At 42.4% G+C, this 26,726-nt stretch overlaps 4 protein-coding genes across 4 annotated transcripts; 2 read left to right on the top strand and 2 right to left on the bottom strand.

The window, feature by feature from the left end:
• The first annotated feature begins 1,286 nt into the window (after positions 1 to 1,286).
• wasf3b (WASP family member 3b) lies at positions 1,287 to 5,055 on the top strand. The gene is made up of 3 exons (XM_008306365.1): positions 1,287 to 1,736; positions 2,527 to 2,840; positions 3,617 to 5,055. Exons 1-3 carry the CDS (start codon positions 1,498 to 1,500, stop codon positions 3,772 to 3,774), a joined length of 711 nt encoding a protein of 236 aa, XP_008304587.1. The 5' UTR covers positions 1,287 to 1,497; the 3' UTR covers positions 3,775 to 5,055.
• A 3,672-nt stretch (positions 5,056 to 8,727) lies between these two features.
• gpr12 (G protein-coupled receptor 12) lies at positions 8,728 to 9,756 on the bottom strand. Its single transcript, XM_008306363.1, has one exon. The coding sequence runs from the start codon at positions 9,754 to 9,756 to the stop codon at positions 8,728 to 8,730; it is 1,029 nt and encodes a 342-aa protein (XP_008304585.1).
• Positions 9,757 to 11,645: 1,889 nt separating this feature from the next.
• usp12a (ubiquitin specific peptidase 12a) lies at positions 11,646 to 18,399 on the bottom strand. The gene is made up of 9 exons (XM_008306362.1): positions 17,995 to 18,399; positions 16,765 to 16,845; positions 16,453 to 16,666; positions 15,978 to 16,213; positions 15,547 to 15,623; positions 14,894 to 14,977; positions 14,606 to 14,803; positions 12,626 to 12,704; positions 11,646 to 12,512 (listed from the first exon to the last, which is right to left on the bottom strand). The coding sequence occupies exons 1-9, from the start codon at positions 18,040 to 18,042 to the stop codon at positions 12,411 to 12,413; spliced, it is 1,119 nt and encodes a 372-aa protein (XP_008304584.1). The 5' UTR covers positions 18,043 to 18,399; the 3' UTR covers positions 11,646 to 12,410.
• Positions 18,400 to 18,690: 291 nt separating this feature from the next.
• rpl21 (ribosomal protein L21) lies at positions 18,691 to 21,991 on the top strand. Its single transcript, XM_008306361.1, has 6 exons — positions 18,691 to 18,770; positions 19,956 to 20,034; positions 20,179 to 20,240; positions 20,677 to 20,789; positions 21,404 to 21,554; positions 21,868 to 21,991. Exons 2-6 carry the CDS (start codon positions 19,968 to 19,970, stop codon positions 21,955 to 21,957), a joined length of 483 nt encoding a protein of 160 aa, XP_008304583.1. The 5' UTR covers positions 18,691 to 18,770; positions 19,956 to 19,967; the 3' UTR covers positions 21,958 to 21,991.
• Positions 21,992 to 26,726: the final 4,735 nt, after the last annotated feature.

The raw sequence follows: 26,726 nt of genomic DNA, 5'->3' as shown, positions 1-26,726 counted from the left end.
GTTGCGAATGGTTTGTCTGGAAACCCTAGTACCCCTCACATCTCGTAAACGGGCCTGCAGCTCTGTGGCACTTGCATAGCGATGTCTGTGTGCACAGGTCCTGAGGTACTGGTCATCGTGCGGTCGGTCACTCTTGGGGCCCCACTCCTGGGTCTGTCACGAACTGTACCAGTAGTTCTGTGTCTTGATGCAAGTCTGCTGATGACACTTTGAGACACACCAAGTTCACGAGCAACATCAGACTGCCTGCCACCGACTCGAATGCGTGCTATGGCCAGGTGGCGCTGCTCGTCCGTTAAGTGACGTCGTGTGTTCATGGCTTTTTGAAAGATGAACTTGAAATGACTTACTGACAATACCAGCTTTTTATACCCACAGATTGTTGAAATTGGTGCCACATTGAAAAGGGTTGTCTTTTAGTTTTTTGGTATTGGCCCCAATATGTAAGGCACACTGTACACAGTGAGACCATTACATGGAAAACACAAAATGAGGTGTGTCTATCACCCCAATACAATAGCCTCCCTGTCCCAGAAATCTCTGAAGTGAAACAAAGACTGTATGTATGAAATCCACTGAGTCTCTCACAATATCCCTAACTTATTGTGAGTAGTGTAATTGATTACATTAATTAAGGTGTCAAGGCGCAAAGGTTTGAAATAGATTTTCAGCACATTCAAATGATGGAATATATCTGAACTTAGAGATATTTCTTACCGAACTACACTGCCACTAAGAACTGTATACAAATCTATTGTTCAGGTATTTCAATTTATTTATGTTTTTGCTACTAAGATGGCTAATGCTACAGTCAAATCCTGCTGTGTTCACTCTCATATTTAATGCTCCAGCAGTTAAAACCTGAAGTATATACCCATTTTTAGTGTCCGAGCACCCAAAGAGGATGCGAAGACCCTGCTAGAGTTTATTATTATTTCTTCATGACAATGAAACGCGTTTTTGAGGTACACAACGTAATCACACTCTCACCAAACTCGCCAAACACATCAGAACCGGCGAAAAATTTTATAATTAGGGGGAAATACTCACCTCAATAGCAAAATGGCTCAACAGCGCCCCCTACAAAATTACAAAAAATGGGCCCCCGAACACACTTTCACGTACAGCCACGAAATTCGGCACACACATGTAACAACTCGAGACGCGCCAAACTACACGACGTGGTGAATAAAAGTTATCAAAATACTCCACAAAACTCTGTCGGTTTGGAAATGGTGGGCCGAGCAATTTGCATCAATGGCCATTTTGCCCATTTTTTGAATGTTTTTGGCATTCAACGGGGTGCTGTCAGAAGGCCGTTTCAGCTACACCTACAAGATTCGGTGGGCATGTGTAGCAGGTTGGGACGTACACCGACTGTCTCAGTCGCACTCCCGCGAGAAGCGAGGACCCGACCAATGCCGCTTGTGGCTTTAATTCTTATTTATTTTCTCTTTCAGGGGTCACGGCCCGGATCCGCATCACTACCCCAACAGCATGAACCATGCTGGCCACGCCCACACATACTCCGGCCCTCCGCCCAGCGTCCTGGCTGCCCAGATGGCTGCTGGACACGCTGCTCGAGGAGGAAGTGAACATGACAACAGAGGCAGGACTATGATGGCCTATCAGAGTGGGACTCTGGGCCGCTCCCACCACCACCAAGTGCCCCTGCCTCCTCCACCTGCTGAGGCTATGAACGGGGGCTCCATGTCCCTCCCACCAGTGGACTACGGGTAAAAAATGACAAGCAAATGTTAATTTTTTTTTTTCTGATTTCTCCTGGTGACAAGCAACAAAACATGATAGGCATCATTAAAAATACTGCATATACATATTTAAACATTTGTCAGACACAATACATAGACAGTAATTGAAATCCAGTAATTTGTTCTGTGTATTGTGCCCACAGTTTATTTTGTCCTGTATATTTTGTTAAAGAGCTTAATTTCCTCCATTTGTTGCAATTTTAAAATACTCCTTGGGCCATTTCTCTGGATTTTCTAATTTATTAGGATTGCCCATTTTACTTTTGTTCTACATTTTCAGTTCAAAAATTTGTAAAAATCCATTTGTTTTGGTCTAATTTACTCTAATTCACAGCAGCTTTTGTTGAACAAACATGAGTGCATCAAAAACATCAAGGCCATTGTTCCCGGAGTTACATTAAAACAAATTTCCTTGGTGAAGGTGAAACACTTAAAAATGACTAAACAAATGACAAACAATAATGAATCCCAGGGCAGTTCAAGAAACAAATCAAGTTGATAAAAGCTGAGATATTTTGTAAAGCTTTGACGTCAGGTTACTTTACAGTGTTATTTTACTATAATGCAGTTTAAGTAACATCAAGGACTACGAGCCAACACAGGCTCTTAGTTTGAGCTGATGCTGCCACCTGGTGGGTCACTGTCTTCATGCTTCAGTCTCAAGCCTTAATTCCTGCTCTTCATAGCAGTAAACTTGACTGACTACTATGAATTTTGTTAACTCTACTGATTCTCTCTCATTCTGTCCCTCTCGCAGTATGGATGGCTATGCCAACACTGGGCCTCCTCCCCCTCCTCCCGCCCCCCTCATCCCTTCTGCCCAGACGGCCTTTGCCTCACCCCCCGGAGGTCCGATGTCCCCTGGACCAATGGTTGGCGCTGGCGGCTACGCTCCGCCTCCACCACCTGTATCTGGAGCCCAGGCAGCTCCACCTCCTCCTGGTCCTCCACCTCCTCCACTTCCAGCTGGTGCCTCCCACTCCACAACCCACAAGATGTCCTCTGCTGCACCTGCTGAGACCACAGTGGTCAATGATGCCCGCAGCGATCTGCTGGCTGCTATACGTATGGGTGAGTCCTGTAGTGTTTCTATGTATGTGTCCACAATCATTTGTCCTTTCAACATTTACTTCACCTTTTCACAGAAGATGTATCTGAAACACTCTTTGATAAAATGCAGCAACACTAACACATAGTGTGTTAAAAAAAAAAAAAAGAAAAAGATTTTCAGTCACAGCTCTAAATATATTTTAGAATATTGGATAAATCTCAAACAAATTAACTGTAAATCATTGCAAAAACACTACAATCAGTACATATGTGTAAGAAATAGCTACCACTGAATTATAAAACTTAATGTATGCACAACTTTGGTAGGTCAAAGAGTACTTCTGGAGGTTTTTTAATGGAATTTGGGCTAAAAGATATAACATTTAACTTTATTTCAACTTCCTGAAAAGGTGGTTTGGATAATTTGGCTGTAATGGAATTTTATGTTTTATTCGTGATTCCTCGTGATCAGACCAATTCTAATTAAATGTAGGTTATTTCGAGTGGAATTATAAGTCGCAGACAGCTTTACTCACTTTACTTATATCAATTACTCTTTTCTGATTTTCTCGTTTGAGGGTATTAAGAACAAATTGACAGTTTGCATGCTTGATATTTAAACAAAAATGCTTCAAAGTAGGGTGTTTTAAAATGCAGCTTTGCCATTTTTTGAATGTTGATCAAGGAGATTACATTATAGTGATTTAATTTTTCTTTTTACTAGGTGTCCTATGACTGTAATGAATCTAATAAGTATATGGTTAAAACACAACGTCACATTCCACATTATCTTGCAGGCATCCAGCTAAAGAAGGTGCAGGAGCAGCAGGAGCAGCAGGCTAAGAGGGAACCGGTTGGAAACGACGTGGCCACCATCCTGTCGCGACGCATCGCTGTTGAATACTCCGACTCAGAGGACGACTCCGAGTTGGAAGAGAACGATTGGTCGGATTAACACATAACACAAAGGAAAATAGGACAACCACTGAAGATATGTGCACAATAAGATACGCAGTCAGTCAATCTCACCTTCACCTGAAAGAATGCCCACTGTGCCACTTTCACAAGTTGTCACAGACCTGCTGTTGCTGAAAACACATACACAAACACACTACACCTACACACAATCACATGCTGTAGGTTGATATAAGCTGAATGGTCCAAGACTGGAAATCTGGGGGTGTATTCAGTATGCATAAACACTGTAAAGAGACTAGTAATATACCATAATGCTGACCACTCTGTGAAACATTAACACTGAGTTTGATGAATATATTTCAAAGCATTGTGAATACACCCCAGTGGATGTTTCTCTACCTGTTGTAACACTATAGACACCCTGTGAAGGTGCTTATTTCATGTATAGTCAAAGCTTGAGAGTGTTAGAATTATTAGAAAACTTTCCTCTTGAGCTAACCAATGTACTTGTCTTTTTTTAAATGTTTTTACTGAAACACTTGCGTATGCCATAGATCGTGAGGCAAATTTTTAACGTGTAGACGACAATAACTGGAAGAAATGAAGGAGTTCAGTGGCAGCTGTGGTCAGAGAGCCTCAGGCTGCTAAACGAATGACTGTGAGAAGCATCTGAAATGCTGTGGTTCTGGACGAGAGCGCAATATGTAAAAAGTCTTACTGATCAAAAGTATGTTAACTGTTTGAGCCAACTGCAATCGCTCACTGCTGTGTGGGAGGGGACGGGGGGACGGGGGAGGGGTCATGTATATGCTAGTTTGAACTCTGTAACATTTGAACCAGAGACAAAATAAAATGATGAATGAAGAATCATGGCCGGGCTGCCATGTCTCTTTACTGTTCCACTGTCGTCATAGAGACGACACATACCTGGCCCTAAGACTTCAGTTTCCATGGTAACAGTACAGCTAAGAAGGGAGTTGCCAGGGAAACAGAAGAGTGCGAAAAAGGGGGGGTTGGGGAGGGGGTGCAGTGATCCAGGACGAGGATGAACAAATTAGTCAAGGCAGGAGTTTTATGCACAGCACATGTTTGTTTTTAATACAAAATTAACAAGATCTCTCAATTGAGTGAACTAACCAAAGCAATAAAAAGTACGACTAACACCTTGGAAAAATAGACACCACGGTCACACAAATGTTTTTACAATATCTCAGTTAAGTTAGTGCATGTTGATTATCATTTATACGTTTCATTTTGCAGATACTTAATTTGTTGTGCCATTTTCATCCAAAAAATAAAGTGCATTTCACACTGAAAACTATGCATACGTCTACACATGATGCTGTTACTGTGGCGTCGCCCCCCCTCCACCCTCTCATTTTCCAACCCTTACCTCAAAACACACACACATTCACAGGCCCTTGAGTGTTTTGATATTTAGCTCTATTAGTAACCATCAGAACCCTCCTCCTCTTGCTGAACTAACAGCCTGTTGCTGGCAACATTTCCCCAAAAACCCCATTTACTTTGCACACAAGCCTTGTGTACCGTTACACTGCGAAACCATTCAGTAGATTAACAGGTGTGTCAACATATAAGTATTACATCCAACATCACAGTCTTTTACCTTTTTCGTGGATACAAAGCCCTTGTTCACACCTGCTCAACAACAAAAACCTCAACAATACTGTTGGCTGCACAAGAGATTCACATTCACCAATCAGAGAAAGGAGAGTACCATTTTTTTTTTCTTCCTCAAACATCCCCCATCTGCTTAGCCAAATCTTCTCGATAGTCCAATAACCAGGCTTTACAAACTGGTGCATATTGAAGCGAGGAAAGTGAAGTCTAACAGAACAATGTCTACATTAACAGCCAAGGTGGAGAAATGTCATTCAAAAAGTGGTGCGACCCAACTCATCCTCTAGTTTGACTGGCTTTGGTAGCACCATGCACGGTGGTATAAAGTCCCTCCTCTTCAGCATGCCTTATTTACAGAAACGAACAAAGTCGAGAGGAGGGGATTTCAGTTAAACAATTTGATAAATACTACATTCAGAAAAAGGCTTTACAGCGCGGTTATATCGTACAACATCAGAATCTGAAAGAATTCAGGCCAGACTAAAGTGGAAAAAAATAGAACTTTTCAATGAATATAACAAAATAGACTTTTCTCCAAAGGTAAAGTAACAAGAGTTTGTGATGGTTTGTGATGTGCCAGTCTGACCTGTTCGTGCTCATCGAATAACTACAGGGTTCAGTCTGACACTGTGCACAAGTTCACATACACAGGCTACGTTCCAATGTTTAGAAATGCTGTTCTTTAACCTTCCTTACTGATCTCCCATTCTTTTCATGTTTTGAACATGCCGTGAAGCCAGAAACATGGCGACTCAAAGCTGTCCAAATGTCTCTATTGGGCTCACTTAGAGGGGAGACAGCAAGGAAGGAGAAAAAACAAGCAGTATCGCTGCATTTGGAAGTAGCTGCTTTTAGCTCATAGGATCATTCAGAGGTCACTTAACGGACACCTGCCTCAACCAGACTAGATTGATTTTTAAGTAGAGTATAATATTAGTGATAGAGGAGACAGAAAACACACAGCAGGACTAGGATCTAAGTTCATTCAGAGTTCCTTTCACTTTGGCTTTAAGTGCTGGAGCGCCCACCTCCTAGTCCTACCTCCTTCCAAGAAGCTCTACAAACACGGAACGAGGCCACTTCTCAGAATCGACAGGAAGACTGGCAGCATTATTCCTCTAAGGTCAGGGGTCAACAGGGCGCGATATTCCTCCCACCTGTATTATTAACCCCTCCCCTGACAACGCAAGGAGACAGATTATGGTCTGCTGAGCTGCTGGATCACAAACACGCACACGGACACACACATGCACACACCCAGAGGCCATGCAACTCATACAAGATGCACGAAAACACAGTCCCAAATCACGCACTGATATTTGAGGTTACGACACTCAGGACAGTTCGTATGCTCACAAAAAAGGCAGAGGCAACAGAAAACAGTTCACAATTTCATCCTGGTGTGACAAATGATCAGAAAGCTTGATTTGGGGGTTTGGAAAAAAAACACTGAGGAGGGATGAGGCAGTGGTGTCACCGTAATGAATGAGTCATTTGATCTCGTCCACTTTTTTTTTTTTTTTTCTCCAGCCCAGGAGTGATTATCGTACCACCTATTTGAAGATGTATCACTGAAGCATCACTTGTCGCTTACTGAGCCTGTTCTCTACAACACGTCCCCACCCGAGTGGCCATTGTGGTACTTCACTCTTCAGGAAGAAGTCACGGTGGGACGTGGATGTTATTGCTGTCTGAGTATTGCTTCACATCTAAAAAATAACTACCATTCATCGGCTAGTTATTGCTGACATGATCTGAAGGAGTAAAGAATCAGCGTACATGTTTTTGGAGACCAAAAGATTATCAACAACTAACTCAGAGCAGCTGATGTGACTTGAGCACAATCGAAGCGAAGCTATAAGAGTGCCTCGGAACTTATCTTCACTATACAGCAAAATACTACAAAAAATCCCACATTTTTCAAAAAGGGTGCCACTATAGTGACCTTCGAGTGATGATTGTAGCTCTTAAAATGCAATACATGTGAGGTACACGGTGGCACATTGTACAAAAAACTATTAGGGTCACAATGACATTAGGAAACTGTGGCACATCTACCGCAGTGGCCTAGGTGACCTAACACACTGAACTCTGGGAGAAAAAACGAGATCTGTGCTTGTTGCATGCAAATTAGAGTGGAGTCCAGCATGCAGATCTGACATTATGGGGTTGGTGTGGGGCTTTTTTTAGGAGCCAAAAATGCTCACATAATTTCCAGACACAAATGACTTCTATTATTTTGCTATTTGGACTAAAGTCTAGGCGTTTGATCATGTCCAATTAGATTTTATACAGTGTTATTAAGATAATTACAATTTGAGGTTTCTGTTTTCAAAAAGTTTGTAGTAAAAACTAAATCTTACAGCATTCTCCACATTCAAATAGTCAAAAGCAATCTCCTTTCAAAAAGTGAAAGAGGAGGGATATAGCTACAGTAAGGTTACATAATCTGATAGGCCTATATTCGGTTTGGTGCCTCCATACTAATAAAAAATGGAGGAGGGGTTAATGGTGCGCTCTCCATGGGGCTTTTCTTGAGCTAAGCTCAAACACATTCACGCACAACCTAGATTGTAAAAAAAAATTTAAATAAATAAAAAAAGAGAGAGAAAAGAAAATGGGAGAGGCGAGGAGAAGAAGGAGCGGCTTGATTTCTTTCTGGGCGTCTGTTAAGGGCGCAGAGCGCGGATCAGAGAGCACCGGCTCTATTTTTAGCTCTCCGCGGCTGTTTAGCTTTCGACGCACGTTCAGAGTGCAGCAGCAGAGCGCCGGGATGCTGCTCCAGACGGGCTTTACTGTGGAAATGCCTGCGTATTCAGCCGCTCCCTCCTTCTCCTCTTCTCTCCTCTCCTCAGCGCACACACTAATGCGCCGCGTATTTTTACGCACGCACGCACCCACCCAGGCACACAAACAAATAATTCCTCCCTACTTGAAGGAAAACAAGCACGTGTCGACCAAAGCTCCAGTGCTGATAAGTGTATGCACATTCTATATACAGCTGCTGCCTGTCACATGTGATGCACTCAGCTCTCTCTGCAGAAATGAGGAAGGGCGTGGCGGGGGTGGAACGGGAGGGGGCGGGATGCAAGCCCGCATTGTGGCCTTCAGTGGGGAAGACAGTGCCCTGTGGTGAATGTAACAAAGAAAAAACGCCATCCATCCATGTGGGCTGTGGGTAACTAACCAAACTGCCTCTGCCAGTGACAACTCCAGCCATAACTGAAGCCACAGCCCTCCGCCACTTCCCCTGACCTTCCCTGCTGATGCTCTCTTTCACACCGGACAGATCCAGTGAGGAGCACAGCTGACCCAGGTCGCCTCTCTCTTCCCACCTGGGTCTGCTCGGTCAGACGTCACTAGGGGTCCGTGCACGCTGGGCCACGCTGGCGGGCACACAGCCGCAGCACACCAGCCACAGGGCCTTCTGGATCTCCTGGTTCCTGAAGGCGTAGATGACCGGGTTGATGACCGAGTTGTAGGTGGCAGGCACCAGCGTGGCATAAGTGTAGAGAGGAGGGTAGGTGTAGTCGGCTATGAGAGAGTAGACGGTGAACGGCATCCAGCAGGCAGCGAAGGTACCCAGGATAATGGCCAACGTCGACACGCCCTTCCGCGTTGTGACGTAGTGGGGTGTGGCAGCCAGGAAGTGGTGCTGGAGGGCAATCTGGTGAGCATGGCGCATCACGATCTTGCAGATCTGGACGTAGAGTTGCAGCATGAGGCCGAAGAGCAGCAGGAAGGAGACAGACAGCACGGCAATGTTATTCTTTGTCAGTGGCCGCACCACGCTGCACGTAGCCTCCTCTGCCAGGCAGTTGACCCCCGTGACCGGCAGCAGGCCGAGACACAGGGACAGGCCCCACAGCAGCACGAGCATGGTGTAGGTGAAGGCCGCTGTCCGCTCTGAGTTGTAGGTGAGAGCATAGTACAGCGACAGGTAGCGGTCAATGGTGATGGCCAGCAAGCTGAAGACAGATGCGGAGAAGGAGGCCACCACCAAGCCCACCGTCAGCAACTGGGCCGAGTCAGAGCGAAGCAAGTAGGCACAGGTGAAGTGAAGCACGAGGCCCAGGCCGGCCAGGAGGTCGGCCAGCGCCAGGCTGCCGATCAGCAGGAACATGGGGGCTCTGAGCGCCGGGTTCTGCCAGATCACCAGCACCACCAGGGCGTTCTCACAGGCTATCAGAGTCCCCGATGAGCACAGCACAATGTCCCAGGGGTTGACCAGCAGCGGCAGCTGGCTGGGCGGGAGGGAGTCATCCAGTGGAAACGTCCCCAGGCTGGTGCTGTTGTCCATCGGCCCCCCGCCTCCACTGGCCCATGATGTGGGGTCAGGGGTCAGCCAGCTGGGGGTGACCGGTGGCTCTTCACTCATTGTGCCCCCCGTCTGAAATTGACACACACAAACACACTATAATCACACTGGTTGTCTGCACACTTTGATGGGTAAAAAAGACAAAGAAACACCATAAATAAATGTTACAAGTGTCTCTTTTGTTATGTTTCTAGGTTGTCTTTGTAGCTCTACAGTTCTCTGCACTGGAAGACAAAAGGGGGCTACTGCTTCCCTCTTGTCAACATCACATCGCTTTGGTTTTGTGCTGTTTTGAAGACAACACAAACAGGCTTGTGCTCATGTGGTTACAGTATGTAGGCCCATGAGAGCACATTATACAGTGACCATAATGTTGCTCTTCTGCGCATTGAAACTAAAATCTTGAGCTACATTTACATAACCTGTTATTTATCCTTCTTTTAATATCAGAAAACCCTACACTGCAACAGTAATCTAATGCACATGTCTCCTGCTGCTCCGGACTGTTAACAGGTAATGTATTTTCCTCTGGGGGATTAAACCCGAGAGCTATTACAGAATTACAGAGGCCGCACGTGAAGAGCTCCACTTCATAAATGTATGGAGGGGGAATGCAAGAGGATAATAGAGAACCAGACTGTGATTTGCAGCAAATTCCAGGCAGCCGATATCGATAACCCTCCACTGGCGATGGCTATAATTCACGCAAAGACCAAGTGGCGCTCTCCACAGCAGAAGACAGCCTACCGCACCCCCGTCATGGAAATACCTCTCCCTAAACCATACATGCATCTCACACTGGTGGCCCCACACTGCTGCTTTACCCCATGCACCTTACATCAGTGGCTGATCCACGTCAGCAGAAGGATGCTAGATAGGGGAAGAGAGAGGAAAAAAAAAAAAAAACGGGCTGCATTTTTCCATGCATGTCAAAGGATGCTCAATAATCCCATTCCGCCTCCACCCAGCCTACCTTGACTCTGTGAGGTGACACTTCCCGTCTAGATGGAAGAACAACAGCCTTGTATTTCCATGTTACTGATAAGGATGGTGCAGCGCCGGCGGACAGAGACGCAGCTCGGGGAGGGGGATGATGGAAGAAGAAGGAGCAGAAGAAGAAAAGAGCGCGGAGCGGCTCTACGGCGCATCGCCGTGGACTGCGGCTGTGCAGGGAGCAGCGAGTGGAGCAGCGGCTGGTAGAGCAGAAGAGGAGGTGTGAGCGTGGAGGGGGAGGAGGGGGTCGATGATGAAGGAGGAGTCCCAAATGGGCCAGACTGCTGGAGACTGGGTGAACTCTGTGAAATGTCTGGTCCAGCTGTCTCAAGGACGGAGGCAGGTGTAAATGTGCAGGTATCTGACATGGTTCTCTTCCACATGGAACAAAAGATGCTTGGGTTTGTGAGTTGCAACATTTGAGCCATGTCTAGTAAAGCTTATCACAGGCTGCACAATCAACCTGCCGTGATTTGTTACTTTTAGTGATTTTTTTCTTATGCTGCCTGACTCGAGTTTCAGATATGAAGATGCTGGAGGCAGAGACTCACTCTCCTCCTGCGACGCCCTGCTATTCCTGTCCCGTCTGTGCTATTAACAGCAACCCTGATGTGTGTCACCAACCTCCTCCCCTCCCTCCCTCCCTCCCTCCTTGTGTTTCTCCCACTCCTCTGTCCTCCATCTTCTGTCACATCTCTTGCAGCGCTGCCTCCACCACACCTCGGCTGATGGGTGAATTGTTGACGTGCATATATCAGCCCACAGTCAGCTGATGAAGCAGTATGTCGGCGTTTTTCCCCCACCAAAGCACCTGCCTTTTGGGCTGAATGGATTAAAAATAGCTCCTGTTGCAGTGGGGAAAGCAGATACCAGGTAGCACCGCGAGGGGGCGATGCGGAGCGCCTATGAGTCATCAGTGCGCACCTGTGGGACACAGAAAAGAGAGCACACCCTGCCTCAATCTTACTGGCTTTATTTCTTTTTCTTTAAAACAGAAAATGATCGCTTCACAACAGGCCTTTTCAAGCAAACCCTCACATTAAGCTTGCCAACACCTACAAAACAGTATCAAAAGTGCACCATAGTGTTAATACATCTTCTAACATTTTCCAATGATAATATTATCTTCTTGTAATATTTATACAAATACCATTCTGTACACTGTAGAAATACACAGCTCAGTGTGCCCTGTAAGAGGGACACCCTCTCCGCCCCCCCATACTCTTTACATCCATGATCAAAAACATGATCCACCCTCAGAACATCCCAGTTCAGAATAACATCGTGGGAGGTGAAGACACCAGGCCAATATTACATCATATGAATTATTAAATACCCATTCACCCTACACCCAAAGCAAAAACTAGAACGCCACTCATACAACCGACCAACTTCTGTACAACCCTCATTCAACGTCTTTTTTAAAAACAATCTTGACACAGTTTTCATTCATTATCGTCTCATTGTCCTGGCAGCAGCAGCAGTGGATGAGGGGGCAGGGGGCACATGGAGGCCAGCGGGGGTCGGCTGGTACGTACAGGGGAAACGTCCACGGCTGAGCTGCAGCGCTGAGTGTGTAAAAGCACAGGTATGAATTACAGCTGTGCGGCCAGGTAGGACACCGTGCGAGCTGCTGTGGTGTGTTTGCAGTCTGCTGCTCCCCACAAAGAGGGAACGGAGCATTTCTCCTGGTTTATGTGGCGAAGCACTACGGTCCGCATTTAGTCTCTGGACTGGTAAAAGAGGATGTAGCCTGACTCAGAGTTCTTGGAGATTTCAGAAGTGAGGCCGTAGAATTCCTCTATGGCCTGTGCATCAATTTTCTACAGAAGCAGAAACAAGACATGAAGAAGGGTTAAAATGAAAGCGCTCTCTGCAAAAACAAAAACTTTGTGTCAACACTAAATGAGAAGCTCACAAACATAAACTCACTCACCTCTACAATATCATCATCAAACAGCAACCAGAAGTCGTGACTTTTAACAATGGCAATGTAGTGACCCCTGTTTGGACCACTGCAGAGAAATAAAACACTGAATTAGCTCTGCAAAGTCAACTTTAACCTATACAATCTGTTCAGCCGACAGCAAAGGCTCTACAAACCCATGGCTCTGTCTTAGGGGAGTTTTTACTTAATATGTTGCAAAAGCCTAATTCTCAGAACCGTGTGTGTGTGTGTAAAGTCATGCCACTTCATATAATACAGCTTGCAGAAATGAGAATGACTCCGATGTTAACAACTGGCAAGCATTAACATCAACATGATTGTAGGACTACAGAATAAAAGCACTACACAATGTCAGAACACAATACCTAGTAAATGTGGGTTTAATTAAACAAAAGAACTGCAGATGTGAAGCATCTTACCTTCTTTCATTAAGTGCCAAAATAGACACATTACAGTTTAAAATAATTGCTCGTTATTTTACAATGTTCACACAAACACTATTTACATGTCAAAATCTCGTTATTTCACGATCATTGTATAAACACTATGACCAGCCTATTAGTCATGCTTCACCTGTTTTAAAGGACACTGCACCTTTCTCATGGACCACCAACAAATATGAAGCTGTGACAGCATCTGCATGGCGACAGGCGCTACTTAACCTTATCACAAAGTTCTCCCAAAATTCAACAAGTGCCTGCAATTCTTCCCTAAAATCTTAAATTGTGTGAAATTGATCCACAAACATAAAAGCGGTTTAAACCATCAAACTCGTTGAGACCTTTCTTGCTGTAATGTAACACTTCTAAATGTTGTTAGATATGATACCCTAAACAGTAACAATTATACTTTTATGAAGCTTCAACATTTTCAGGTTTTGTTGTTGTTGTCAAAAAAAGTTGATACCACGTTTTGTTTGTTCAGGTTATGGTAGTGGTGCACTGGACTGCATTACATTTTAAAGTGTTCCTATTATTGTGCCCACTTCATGTGTTTTAAAGGTGTGGGCAATATATTAGGAAAACTTTTAAAATGTAACACAGTCCAGTAAACCACCATGACAGAAAATAAAGTAGAATTATTACCTTTTTAATTATGCTGACAAAAACTGAAAATGTAGGGGCTTTGTAAAAGTAGAATTTATGGCAGAGCAGTTATACTGTAATGCAGTAATTTCATGTGTGCATTTAATAAATCACCCTGTGAATTTATATATGGCACCGAGCAATAAAGTGATGTGAGTGTGGTCTCTAACTTCTTCTCAACAATCACATTTTTATCTACACACTGCTATTACAGTGGCTGTGATACATACTCCATGTATGTATCGTATGTATTGTGATCTCTATTATATGGCTGCTGGCCAAAAAGAAAAGACATCAATATACTGTTATTTAAACATTATCATGACACCATTATAGTGAAACACTACGTTATATATAGGCTCATACTACGGCTGTCAATTTCATGATACATCTCCCAAATCGGAATTTAACCTCAGCAAGAGTTTAAAGAAGACTTTAGCTTAAAGGGAGAGGAGAAGACTCAGACATAATTTACATCTGTAGTACTCCCAGCTCACTTGCTCAACTCTAGACAAGTTTGACCTTTTAATTTTTTTTCCCCCTATCAGAGTCATGGAGCGCTGCAGTCTGTTTCAGCAGGCTTTCACTGAAAAGCAGGAAAACACCTTGAATAAATACAGACAGACTAACTCCCACTTACACTCACACTGGGTCAAGAGCAGCGTTGATAAAAAAATAAATAAAGTATAGCACAGCTGAACAATGATGGATGAAGGTCTGCGATTTCTCCCTTGAGATGTGATTTACATTGTAACGTACCTTTACTCTTGTGCCAAGAGGTTCAAATGCATTCTATTATTAGAACAATGATTTGTCTGCATGTCTCTGGTTTCTGTGGAGACGGTTAAAAGGTTTTGTATTCTGGCTGTGTTCACCTACACACCTCCCACAATGCACCACCACGGCGACCAGGTCGTATAACCTCTCCGGATTGGTAGCGTCCCCAGAGGTGTTGAAGAGGCGGAGCTCCAGGGGGAAGACAACGCGATAGGACAGCTTGGTGTAGCGCTGCAGCTGCTCCATGTACTTAAAGCGCTTCAGGTGCAGAGCCAGGATCATTGGCAGCTTCTTTACACGCATCCTACGTATAAAAAAAAATTCAGCGTGCGTCTAAATGCAAAACCACACATGAAAAAACCTCCTTAGATTACCAGTGAACCTTCATACTGACCTCTTGTGTGCCTCCTGCTTGCTTCTACATTCTTCACAGTAGTATTTGTACTCACTGCACAGTGTCTCTGTGTTACTGAAACCTCTGAGAGGAAACATAAAAAAGGAAACGGATCAATTTAAACTCTGCATGTACAAATACATACTCTGCTACATTCTGTTTGCACATTTCAGAATTTCAATAAAGACCACAGAAAATAGCGTAATTATCACCTCAAGTTCTTTACTAATCATATAAACAATATTTTTGAAACTTGAACCAAATGTACTGGGAAGTCCAGCAGCCTCACACCAACATCACCTGGTATAAGAACTTCATTAAGACATTGGCTACAACACTTACTTACAATTATTTGCTTACTTTATTTAATCTTGATATCTGTTTAATTTGAAGAGTAAAATCACATTTTCCTACATGAATGATTCATATACTTTTTTTTGACTGACCAACAGACCGTAACCTACAGAAAATTAGTTTACGTTAGTCGTAGACAGAAACAGCCACACACACACACACACACACACACACAGAGTTGTTTCTGCTCAAAAACAACTTCTAGTTAAATCTCAAAATAGTTGGAAGTTAATTTCTAATGTTGACCACCTGCTTTTCCTGATGCGACTGTGCTTCTGTATGCAGCAGTGTTGTATTACCTGAGGCAGTGTGTGATGGAGGTATTCTGTTCAACATCCACAGAAAGGTCCAGAAAGTCCTCATCTTTGCTGCTTATCTAAACAGAAAAAAGGCATCATAATAAACCAAAGGTGGCCAGTGCCTGATTTTTAGCAAAATACATCAATCTAATCAGTTTGGAATAACACCAAAAATAAGCTTAATGTCTTGTTGGCAATAAATTGTATGCAGTTTTATTCTATTAATTAAAAAAAAATTGCTAGCACACACATGAACAGACAAGTTAGAGCACACATAGCTTAAGCTGTGTCAAGAAACTTCACACTTGCAAGTCTACTGATTCTTGTAAGCAGTTGTAGGAATACTTGACTACTTTAAACAAGAGTCTATGTGAGATAGTATGTTGCATTTGGTGTGTGAAATAAATGAATACAGGGATGACATATCTTACCGTTTCACAGGTGAGGCAGCGGGTCTCATTGGTCAGAGTGCCTTGGAAGATCTCGTGGACCCAGGTGGGAGCGGGTGTCGCATTGCTGTTATTGTTCTGGGAGTCCAACGTGCCATTGGCAAGGCGGCCATTGGTCTTCTCCTGCTTCCTCTCCTCTTGAAGCAGATCAGCAATGGTGTTGAGCAGGTAGTTCAGGAACTCGTGGGCATCCTGCTGCATGTAGTTGTCAAATAACTCTGAGGAATAAGACAGAGGAAAAAACTTTAGAGTTGCAATACAGCTATTCTACAAGTTCAGCAGGTAATACAGGATGTAGGCCATCCTGTTGTCTGCAAGCTCAGCAGGAGTCAGCAGTCAATGAGGGGAAACAAAAGAATAAGGAATTTTATATTAGTTGCAAAAGTGATGATTTCACACTCTGCTGTGGCTTCTTTTGAACACACCATTCCTCCTAAGCTGATCAGTTTTCTCTCACCATTCTCCTTGCGTAGACGTGTGATAAACTTCTTGGGTGGTATGACGCCCACTTTCCTCTTCTGGTTGGCAATACTGTGGAACAAGTCAGCCAGGCAGGTGAGCAGGTTCTCCTTCCGCCGAGGCTGACTGCGGTATGCCAAGATCTTCTCCCGGAACGGCCGGCAGAAGTACAGAGCCTGCAGCACTGAGTTGCAGTAGCAGGTGTTCCCAAACTAAAAATCATACAAAGCACATGGGAGAATCCGTGTGACGTATACACTAGTTTGAGATACATCCAAAACACTGAAATTGCACAGTGTACTTTACTTACATTGACCAGGCCGAAGTAGTGCTCATTGACCGGAAACTGCTCAGATCCAATCTCTTTCTCCAGAGCAGAGGCATTGGCGCCCTGTAAACGCCCAAAGCAAACAAATAGATATACTTTTGCCCCTCAAACAAGACAAATTGTAAACCTGTCGACTATTTTGAAGAGAACACTGACAAAAACACATCAGCACTACCTCTGAATCAGCACGCAAATGCAGAAATTAGATACAAGCAGCTTGACATTTTCAAGGTCATTTTTGCTGGGATAAAACAAAAAAAAAAACTAATGGGTGCTTAAAACTCCAACACTAGGCATTTTCCCCAGTGCCACCTCCACTCTGTCCTTTTTGCCATTAGAGCTAAAAGCATGCATAATTTTTACCTGACAGTAAAGTTACACTGTCCCTGGCCAGTACTTAACAGTCATCCCAGGAAGCTTTTAAATGCAAAAGTCAGCAGGGATGACAACATTGCATGTGTCAGCACAGAAATTATTAAAACGCATAGATTTGGAAAGTTTGTGCACGACTCCGTGGCTTATTGGGAAAACGCATATCACTCGGCTGTGATTTAGTAAGGGTTAAAAGGCTACGATGCGATGTGCAGACAGCAACAAACTGTGCAGAGTGGACATGGACCTGGAACGGATCCACAACTGCGCAGCTAATGTTAAACAATGTCGTCATTGCCTGCGTTAATAATATCTGGTAGTTTGTCAAAGGCCAACACGGCAACTTAGCTTTTTTCCCTCCCTCCCTCATTGTTTCCCTACACATACTGCAGATAAATCGTTGCTCAGTGTAAAGTCATCCATTACCCAGCTGTGTTCCAGTTGTTGGCGAGCTCAAACACTGGCTTAGCTTTAGTTACCTTCACGTTAGCTAGTTAGCTGTGAATCCCAGCTGCAGCAGGTGCACTGTCACCGTGCTCTGAGAAGCTGTGAAAAATATTAACTCAGTAAGTCGTCACGGTATTAGTTAAAAAAGCAGACACGAGTGTCCCTCTACTGCAGTTACCAAACAAACAAAAAAAAAAAACAGAGGGGAGCGGAGAAGGCAGTGGGTGGCTGCCTGCTTGGCTATAGACGGAAAACTGCTTGGCTAGCACGGGCACCAGAATTAACTGCCTTCATTTGTAATTCCTCGGTTTAAAAAGCCAATAGCAGCGCGGCCGCAGTTTCCGTGTCGCCCTACGGTCGACTGACGCCAGTGCAAGGCTGCCGTGCACTCACCATGGTACAAAAGGAGGCAAATTTGGAGACTGTCATTAGGATTTCCATTCGGCTAGCGCCATCTTCCACCGCACCGCCGCGCGCTGACAAGACTGGGCTGGCTCCCCGCGTGAAGGCAGGCAAGAGAATCTGCTGAGCTCGCGACGGAGGGTCCAACGGCTTCAGGAGCACGAGAGCGTCCACTGCTCCTCACTTCCGTTTTCGCTTTAATCACAGTCGGTGAAAAGAGACGCTGCGTTTCTGCCTCCGACTGTCATTTGGACAATTCTGGCAATCTTAAAAACGCCCGTTATTCCAAAACAAACTGAGCAGTGTAATTTAAAAAGGCCCATGTCGTTAAAAGAAATGAAAGGTTCGCCTTGCTCACGGTTTGCGCATGCGTATTGCCACTATTGCTGTGAAATACATTTGCACCGACGTACACAGTATTACATTTGCTCATGGTAACATCAGCTCTTGCAATATTACATTTAAAGAGAGCAAATATACTGTATGCTTTTTCTCATATAAACTGCGGCATTAAACTGTGCCAAAAAAATCGCAGGAGCTTTATTAATTACATCTGAGCTTGGACCACTTTACAGAAATATCAGGCAGTTTAGACTACCATAACAATACATAAATGAGATGACTCTGCGGCTGCTCACCTCTTCTCGCTGTTTTTAATCATTTAAATCAGGCAATGTGGCGGTCTACCTCATTGTGTGTCTCAAGGCGGAGCTTGGGGTCCGCAGCTCTCTCTTTCCGCCGTACCCGCCATCTTGTAGAGACCGGGGGTAAGATGTTCTCCGTTTTAAATTACATTTTCTTCTTTATTTTCGCCTTATTCGTGTACATGTTCGCCCATATACACACCGTAACACTCCCATTACAGTCTAGTAGATGGTTAATAGCTGTAAAAACGATCCACAGAGTGATATTGTCCGTTTAAAGTGAGCAGGACCCGCAGCGTGGCTTCCCCATGTGGGCCTGCGAGGCACAGAAACGCTCAGAAGAAACAGTATTTTTCTCTGACACCCTGTTGCTCCTATTTAGAGACAGATTGACTCGATGTATGTCGTTGGCAATCGCTCGTTTTCATATAGCAAGACTGCGGAATTGCAGATGCTACCTAACGTAGGATGATATGTTCGGCTAGCCTGAGCATACGTAGCCTTTATTTCATAACAGAGCGCGAGTGTAACTGGCAGATTTCTTTTATTGCGCGAAATTAAATTGCGATTTTTCTTTGCGTGTGGGAGGGATATACTTAGAGCCTCTTGTTACCCACTTGGATCAGCTGTTCAGATTCAAAGAGCCCAGTGTTAGCTTGTGTGACAGACATATCTGGAGCCTGTACTTGTGTTTCTGTGCTGCAGTCATGTGCTTTGTTTCCAATGTATGGTTATTCTTGATTATATCTTTAAGGTTATGATAGAACAAAGCAAATTACAGTTGACCAGCATTGAACGATTACCACAGTCTGCCTCTTAAGTCCTCATCATTCTGTGTAGTAACATAAAAATGGACTTCTTTACTGACGTGCCAATAACAATATTTTAACTGTACAGATGCAACTATGGACTGTTTTCATTGTTGATTAATCTGTCAATAGTTTTTTTAGATTAAACAGTTAGATGTTTGGTCTATAAAATGTTCAAAAATGTCAAATTGGTGTCTCCCAAAGCCCCGGGTGGTGCGCTCAAATGTCTGGTGTTGTCCCCAAACCAAAGATTAAGTTTACTGTTGTAGAGAAGTTTCTTAAAAAATAAAGTAAATACTCACATTTTAGAATTTGGGATAAGAGACTGTAGACTAATTTTTCTTACTTTACTCAAACCAAATATTCCATTATCATATTAGTTGGAAATGTATTTAACAGTTGACAGCAAGTGTATTCATTATTGCAGTACTATTTAACTGATGTTGACACTGGAATACAATTTTCAGGCTCTCTCATAACTAAGTGTGTTTTGTCTCAGTAATCAGACATCATGACGAACACCAGAGGCAAGAGGAGGGGGACCAGGTACATGTTCAGCAGGCCATTCCGCAAGCATGGTGAGTACAATTTAAAGTGCAGCTTTACTATCAGTCAGCAGTGTGGATGCGCTGCTCATTTGACTTAAGTTGTTTACAATGTAGATTAAAATGTCATCTGTAAAAACAAGACTTTAAAGCTAACTGACGTTGTGCACTTTACAGGCCCAATCCCCCTGTCCACTTACATGCGCATCTACAAGAAGGGCGACATCGTTGACATCAAGGTAAGACAAAGCAAAGATTTATTGCTAGATTTAGTCTGTTTAATAAGTCTTCAAGCTACACCGCATGCCAGCGTCAAGCTTCTATTTAAACTGTGTGCAGTCAATTGTAAATACTCATATGTAGAATGACATGTAGGTCATATTGATAATTCATCAAAACTAGCAACCAACACTTGTGTCAAAAATGTGATCTTATACTGAAAAGTGCTGATAAGATGTCACCTTTAAATTCTAGGAAAACCAGAGTTCAAAGTGGGCTTAAATAGAAAAAAATATTAATCTACTTGCACACTACATCAAAAAATAATTTAAATGGAAGTGTCACTTCTTCCTTCCATTTAGCTGAATTTAGGAGATTAAACACTTAAGTGGTTCTATGGTAAAGAGGGTTAGATGGTGATTGTGACATTGTCAACAAAATGTGATTTCTTTCCAGGGCACAGGTACCATCCAGAAAGGTATGCCTCATAAATGCTACCACGGCAAAACAGGACGTGTCTACAATGTAACCCAACATGCTGTCGGCATCATTGTCAACAAGCAGGTCAAGTAAGTAGGAAATGGCATTTATTCTGTGACATGTAAATATATGCGTTTAGGTAACGTGCAGCTGGTGCACAACAGAGGACCAACTTCTGACAGTGTTGTAGAATCTAGCTTCTAGCAACTAGTTGATCTATTAGGTAGTGATATAGATGTCGTTTGTCATCATGCAACTGACAGATGTTGTTTATTACGATCCTAGTTTCAAGAGGCTATCCTGCTTTGATTATAAGAGTTTCTCCATTTTTACGTTCAATACTGTTGTGAGGTTTGTGTTAGCAGTGATCATTTTTAGAATGTTGAAATTTTGTCTGCACTGTCTAAATCTTTGTTTTGCAATTTCTCATACACTTTAGTTAGTGACAGGGATGCTCACCCCATCTTCACTTTGCCACCTGGAACCTTTCTGTCCTCAGTGGTCATTCATGTGGGGAAAAGTAGTTCATCCTTAAGCATCCCAGCCAAACTTGCTGTTTTGACCTGGGGTTGCATGTGGGAGACAGCAGAGAAGTTCAGATATTCAAACAGCATTATTTTAAACTGTGAGCTGGAGTTATCTGGCAGTTTGCTCCTTTTTTATGTATTTGATGTGATTTTTTAATCTTTTATGGCTCTTTCAGAGGCAAGATCCTGGCCAAGAGGATTAACGTGCGCATTGAGCATGTGAAGCACTCAAAGAGCAGGGACAGTTTCCTGCAGCGCGTCAAGGAGAACGAGAGCAAGAAACTGGAGGCCAAGCAGAAAGGCACCTGGACGGAGCTGAAGCGTCAGGTACAAACTGATTTCTAATGACTTTGTGGATGTTGGTACAAAAGCTGAATGGAAAATCCTGCTGTTCTAGTAAAGTGTTCTGAGAAAGAATTTATTCATTTCTAATGATGAGACCAGGTGATAGTACACAGTCTGTGTGAGAGACGATAGACCAAAGCCACAAATGAAATTCATGGAAAACTGGGGAGCCATGAACTCCCTGTAGTTTAATTTATATTGTAAATGTACTTAGCCTGAATATGTTTTTGTTTATTTTGCATACTTTCTTATTCAGTCATTTAAATCTCATTCATCATCATTCTTGCCTCCTCAGCCTGCTCCTCCCCGTGACGCTCACTTTGTTAGCACCAAGAAAAACGAGCCACAGCTGCTGGAGCCCATCCCCTACGAGTTCATGGCATAAACTGCTCAACAAAATTAAAAATATTTGTACACACTCTCCTTGTCATGTTGTTGTTTGTTCACACAAGTGTATGTAAGTGCAAGTGTCGTGATGGGCCGTCACTCAGTGATGATTCTCCTCCTTTGATTGCTTAAAATGAAATCAAATGCACTTTTCATTTCACCGGCGAACTGAGAGTGACTGGCACACGTCACAAGCACTTCACACCTGTACCTCTATACCTATAAGCTTTTGTTTGCTTTGTTTTTTCTCTTATTGGACCTCATGAAACAGGAATAGTTTGAGTTTTTTTTAACTTAATTTTTGTAATAGATTCTTGCTGAAGTACAAAAGTTGCATGAAAACACAAGCCAACATGCAAATTGGCCAAATTAGTTGGTAGATACCAATTCAGTAGAAAGGCCATTGTGACTGATATTCTGTTACATTTTATAATTTTTCTACACTAATCTGAACAGCTCTTACTGCTGTAGTTTCATTTGCTTTTTTGTGCTTGTTTTTTAACTGTAGGACTATAGCCAATGATTACAGTCACAATGTATTATTGATCAATTGGTTTTTATTAGTCAGGAAAATAGGGAACCAATCAAAATGCATAGATACCAAATTGACACATTTACAATGTTTAAAGCACAAAATTATTAACAAGAAAGGCAGCATAACTCAATTTGTGTGTTTTTGCATTAACAAATGATTGCAGTAGTTGCAGTTTAATTTTCTGTCACCCAACTATTCAATGTGTTTACTAATGGTTTTAACTACAAATATCTGCTGATGGGTTGGCATGTTTTATAAACCTGTACATTTAAATATGTAAAGTAGCAATAAAGTGCAGCTGCCAGATAGATTCATTTGAGTGATGAATGAATGAAAATAAGGCAAGCTTGTGGATTTCATTACAGCTTTGGTCTCAGTTGAGGTCTCATTAGATATACATGTAACCCAGCCATCTGTCACTGCTGAACTGTGACGCAGCGGAATAAGTATCTGTAGTTTCACATTGAACCTTTTCAACTCCAGTCACCAACAAGTTAGATGTTCGTTACAAACTGAAGCCTAAAGATGTACCCAGCCTCAGAATTTTGTAGTATCCCAAAGTTTCAAAAGGTAATGCATATTGGCCTGAATTACAGGAAACTGTATGAAATGAGACCCAGTACACATGGAATCATTCAGTCTTATTGGATGATGGTGAAATATATATGAAACCTGACTTTGCACATATCATCTACTAAACATATATCTTGTAAAGAGAGTTTCAGTAAGATGATGCAGAAATTGGAATTGATTCCATCTGACAGGGTAAAAGAGGATGTTTTTGTTGTGTGTGGGTGCATGTTGATTAAAGGTGATGAAAATCAGATCATTTTAGTCATTTTCTTTGTAGCTGATGACATTGATGAGCAGTTTCTACTGTTGCTGCAGTAGGGGGCAGTGTGCACCAGGATGTGTGCTGAGCTGAGACCAGGAGCAGCAGGTGTCTGCAGCAGGACAGTTCATGTACTGAAGAGTAATGTAGTTGAATATATACAGAGTAGGTACACATCATAATCACACATTATAAGATTGTAATAATTTGTCATTGGTACAGATTAGGAATTATTATAACCACAGACTGTGTTATCCTTAACTTCAGTTGATAGATTTTTTATTTTTTTATGTAAAACATGTCAACAGACCATGATTCAGCATTTTCCTTAAAAAGTCTCAAACTAAACCACCGTCCTTCTTCGTGGTCATAATTTCCCCTGCTCACCTCTGCACAGCCAATTTTTTTTTGTCAGAATAGCAAATTTTCATAAAACTCTCGCTAATTTAGGTCGAGTTATTTTGCTTTCTTGTTATTTCCATACAGGACAGTTGTTAATATCCAAACTATATCACATTATAATCAGTGGTAGCTATTTAGTAGAGGATTTAATTTATTTAAAGAGTGTTTTCCACTGTGAGGTAAAATGAAATAAAACAAAAATAGATACCGAAAGAATCTGCAATTCTGATTAATCAGAAATGTCTTTTGTACCTACAATCTAGATTAGATTTGTCAAAACTGTGGTTGACCAATCAGAATGGTCTTTTCCTCCTGATTATACTCCCTTATAACTTGTCTGAGTATAATTGAGTAAAAATAAAGTTAGTCACAGTTGGCTTAGACGTGCATAATTCACTTTTGAGCAGTTAAAATACAATTAAGACACGAGAGTCATTTTTTACATGTTATATATCTTTACCTATAGACAGTACTTGAATAATCAGATACAATTCATTCAAGTTTGAAGCAGCTCAGGATCATGCACTATTTTGCCTCCTGTGCATGAGTGGGTTCTAGAAAAATACACAGATTTTCACCATATATCGTAGTCCACCAGTAGACCGGTGACACATTGGTGCATATTGATTTTGACGCTCTATGTTCCTCTGTATTAAAAATAAGAACATCGTGGTGGGGTTGAGCTGTGTGTGTGTGTGCGTGTGTGTGGACCACTTGTGTGTTGTTTAATCAGTGGAGGCTGAATGGCTGGCTGGTTATGTGACAAATAGGTTATCTCATCCCACCTCAGTACTTTACTCAATATTTACACAAATTAGAACCGGTTTAGAGAGATACGGCCAGCAGCTCAGGACGGAGGAGGACAACAGGAATCAGTCCAAAAGACGATTATTTTCAACATTTTAAGCAAAAAAATAATAATAAATTGATGGAATCTGTAAATAAAGTGTATCCGAACAGAGAACATGGCACAAAATGAATGAATGCTGTAATCCTCTTGTGAACAATGGTGGCACCCCGTTTAGAGATAAACCTGCACAGGCCTGAGGTCAGGGAATTCTCCAGACATGGGCCTTATCGGGGCAGAGTAATAAGTGTCCAACAACCTGTGGAGATAAAACCAGGAAGAAAACAGGTGGAAAAACAAAATGCAATCAATCAGTGAGCAGGATGGCAGCCAAAGCCTGCGGTATTGATTGGCAAGGTCTGGATTTTGCTTGGAGTATTTAGATAACGCAAATGTTATCTATACACATTTGAATATTCTCACAGCTTTTAGCTTGATATTTGAAGAAACTGTGGATTAAAAATCATCCATAGTGACTTCCTCCTGCCTACACTGGTCCAGCCCTCCCCCCAGTTTTATGAACCTGTACAGTCAGGTGCTATTTTTTTTCATCTGTGATCTCCATCCACTTTACAGTAAGTCCTTTGTGTGTGTTCTCACAGACACCCCAGAGTGTCATATGTGGCACCGGCTCGCGGAAGTTACTGATTGAAGAAACAAAAAGTAAATAGAAGGAGAGAGAAAGCAAGCGAGAGGGAGGAGGGCCGAGAGACGATAAAAGCTGTGCAGCACTATGAACTCCTTAATCACACAGGTTTGACACACACAGATTGAGTTTGTCAGCTCAGCCAGCAGCTCGGAGCAGCTGTATCGACCCGCAGCGTTACACATTAACCACACACACACAAACAGTAGATAATTGGACATGGACACACACAAGAGGGTTGTGTAGAACTGTTGCATAGCATGATATGCAGATATGACATTTCACAATTATCTGACCTCCCACCTTGTGTGATTCAAACTGAGAGGGACGTGTGGCAAAGATATTTTTTTGTTTATATCCCCAAACTTAGATATATTTATCTCAGAGATGTCATTTTAAAAGCCCTGAAATTTGTCTTTTAGTGTCCTGATCTGTAATCCACAGGCATCAGGGTCAACTTTATTTGGAGATATTGTTTCCTAAATAAATGTCCTCATGACATCTGCTGGCAGGATGGATTATTTAGAGGAAAGAGGACAGTGAATCTGCCAGGAGATATGGCTTTAACTGGAGCAAAAGTCGTTTTTTAAAAACAAAGAAACAAGCAAACCTTGATGTCTAGACTATTTATTAAATTCATGGATTAGATCAATTATTTTTTTATGAAGGTTTTATTTCACAAATAAATATTGTGTAAGAAATGCATATTTTTATCTAATTACGCAGAAGCTGAAGAGATTTCCACCTGCTGATAAAATTCTTTTGGATGGCACCATATCTATCATATGTTAGGGTTTGTGTCCAATGTACTGTACATTCAATTAAATAAGTTCAGTAATGAAAAGGGACTGGGTATGCCTTCATTGCATAAGTGTGATTTATCTGAAACAATGACCAAAAAAGTATTTTTTACAAATAAAAAATGATTTAAATGGTAAAATTAGAACTACTACAAGTAAAAGAAATCTCATGTCCTGCTTTTTACACTGTATAAAGACACTGAAGTATTATCAGACAAAAGTGCTAAAAGTTTAAAAGTACAAATGTTATGTAAATTGGATCTTTTCCCAGTCTAATGGTGCTTTGTATAAAATTCTATGTTGGTGGGTGTTGATGCATTTCAGCGTTTACGGAATATAAGGAGTATCTCAGTGTTGTGTCAGGTTGAGGTGGATTTTTTTCCCCTAAGTTTTGGATTGTTTAAGCTACGCTGTTTTCTAAATTTGTATGCAAAAGCTTTATTTGAATAGTGGCTTGTATCTTACTTTAAAATGAATGTAAATGTAACTTCTGGTCGCTAATTTAAAAGTATAAAGTTACCCAAAATGGAAACTCTCAAATAAACCACTGTAATAAGGAACCTGGGTGACTTATTACTTGTGCCACTGTGCTGTGAGGACCACAAATGACTTAATGTGCCATTAATTTCCAATGTAACATGGTTAAATCTAGAATAGGATTTTCTTTGCAGCTTAGCTGACCCAACCCTTTACAATCTGATCTCC

The sequence above is a fragment of the Stegastes partitus genome, unplaced genomic scaffold, assembly GCF_000690725.1.
Source record: "Stegastes partitus isolate 25-593 unplaced genomic scaffold, Stegastes_partitus-1.0.2 Scaffold3645, whole genome shotgun sequence".
Lineage (NCBI taxonomy): Eukaryota > Metazoa > Chordata > Actinopteri > Pomacentridae > Stegastes > Stegastes partitus.
The sequence above is the reverse complement of the archived record's forward strand: the minus strand, read 5'-3'. Positions and strand labels throughout refer to the sequence as shown.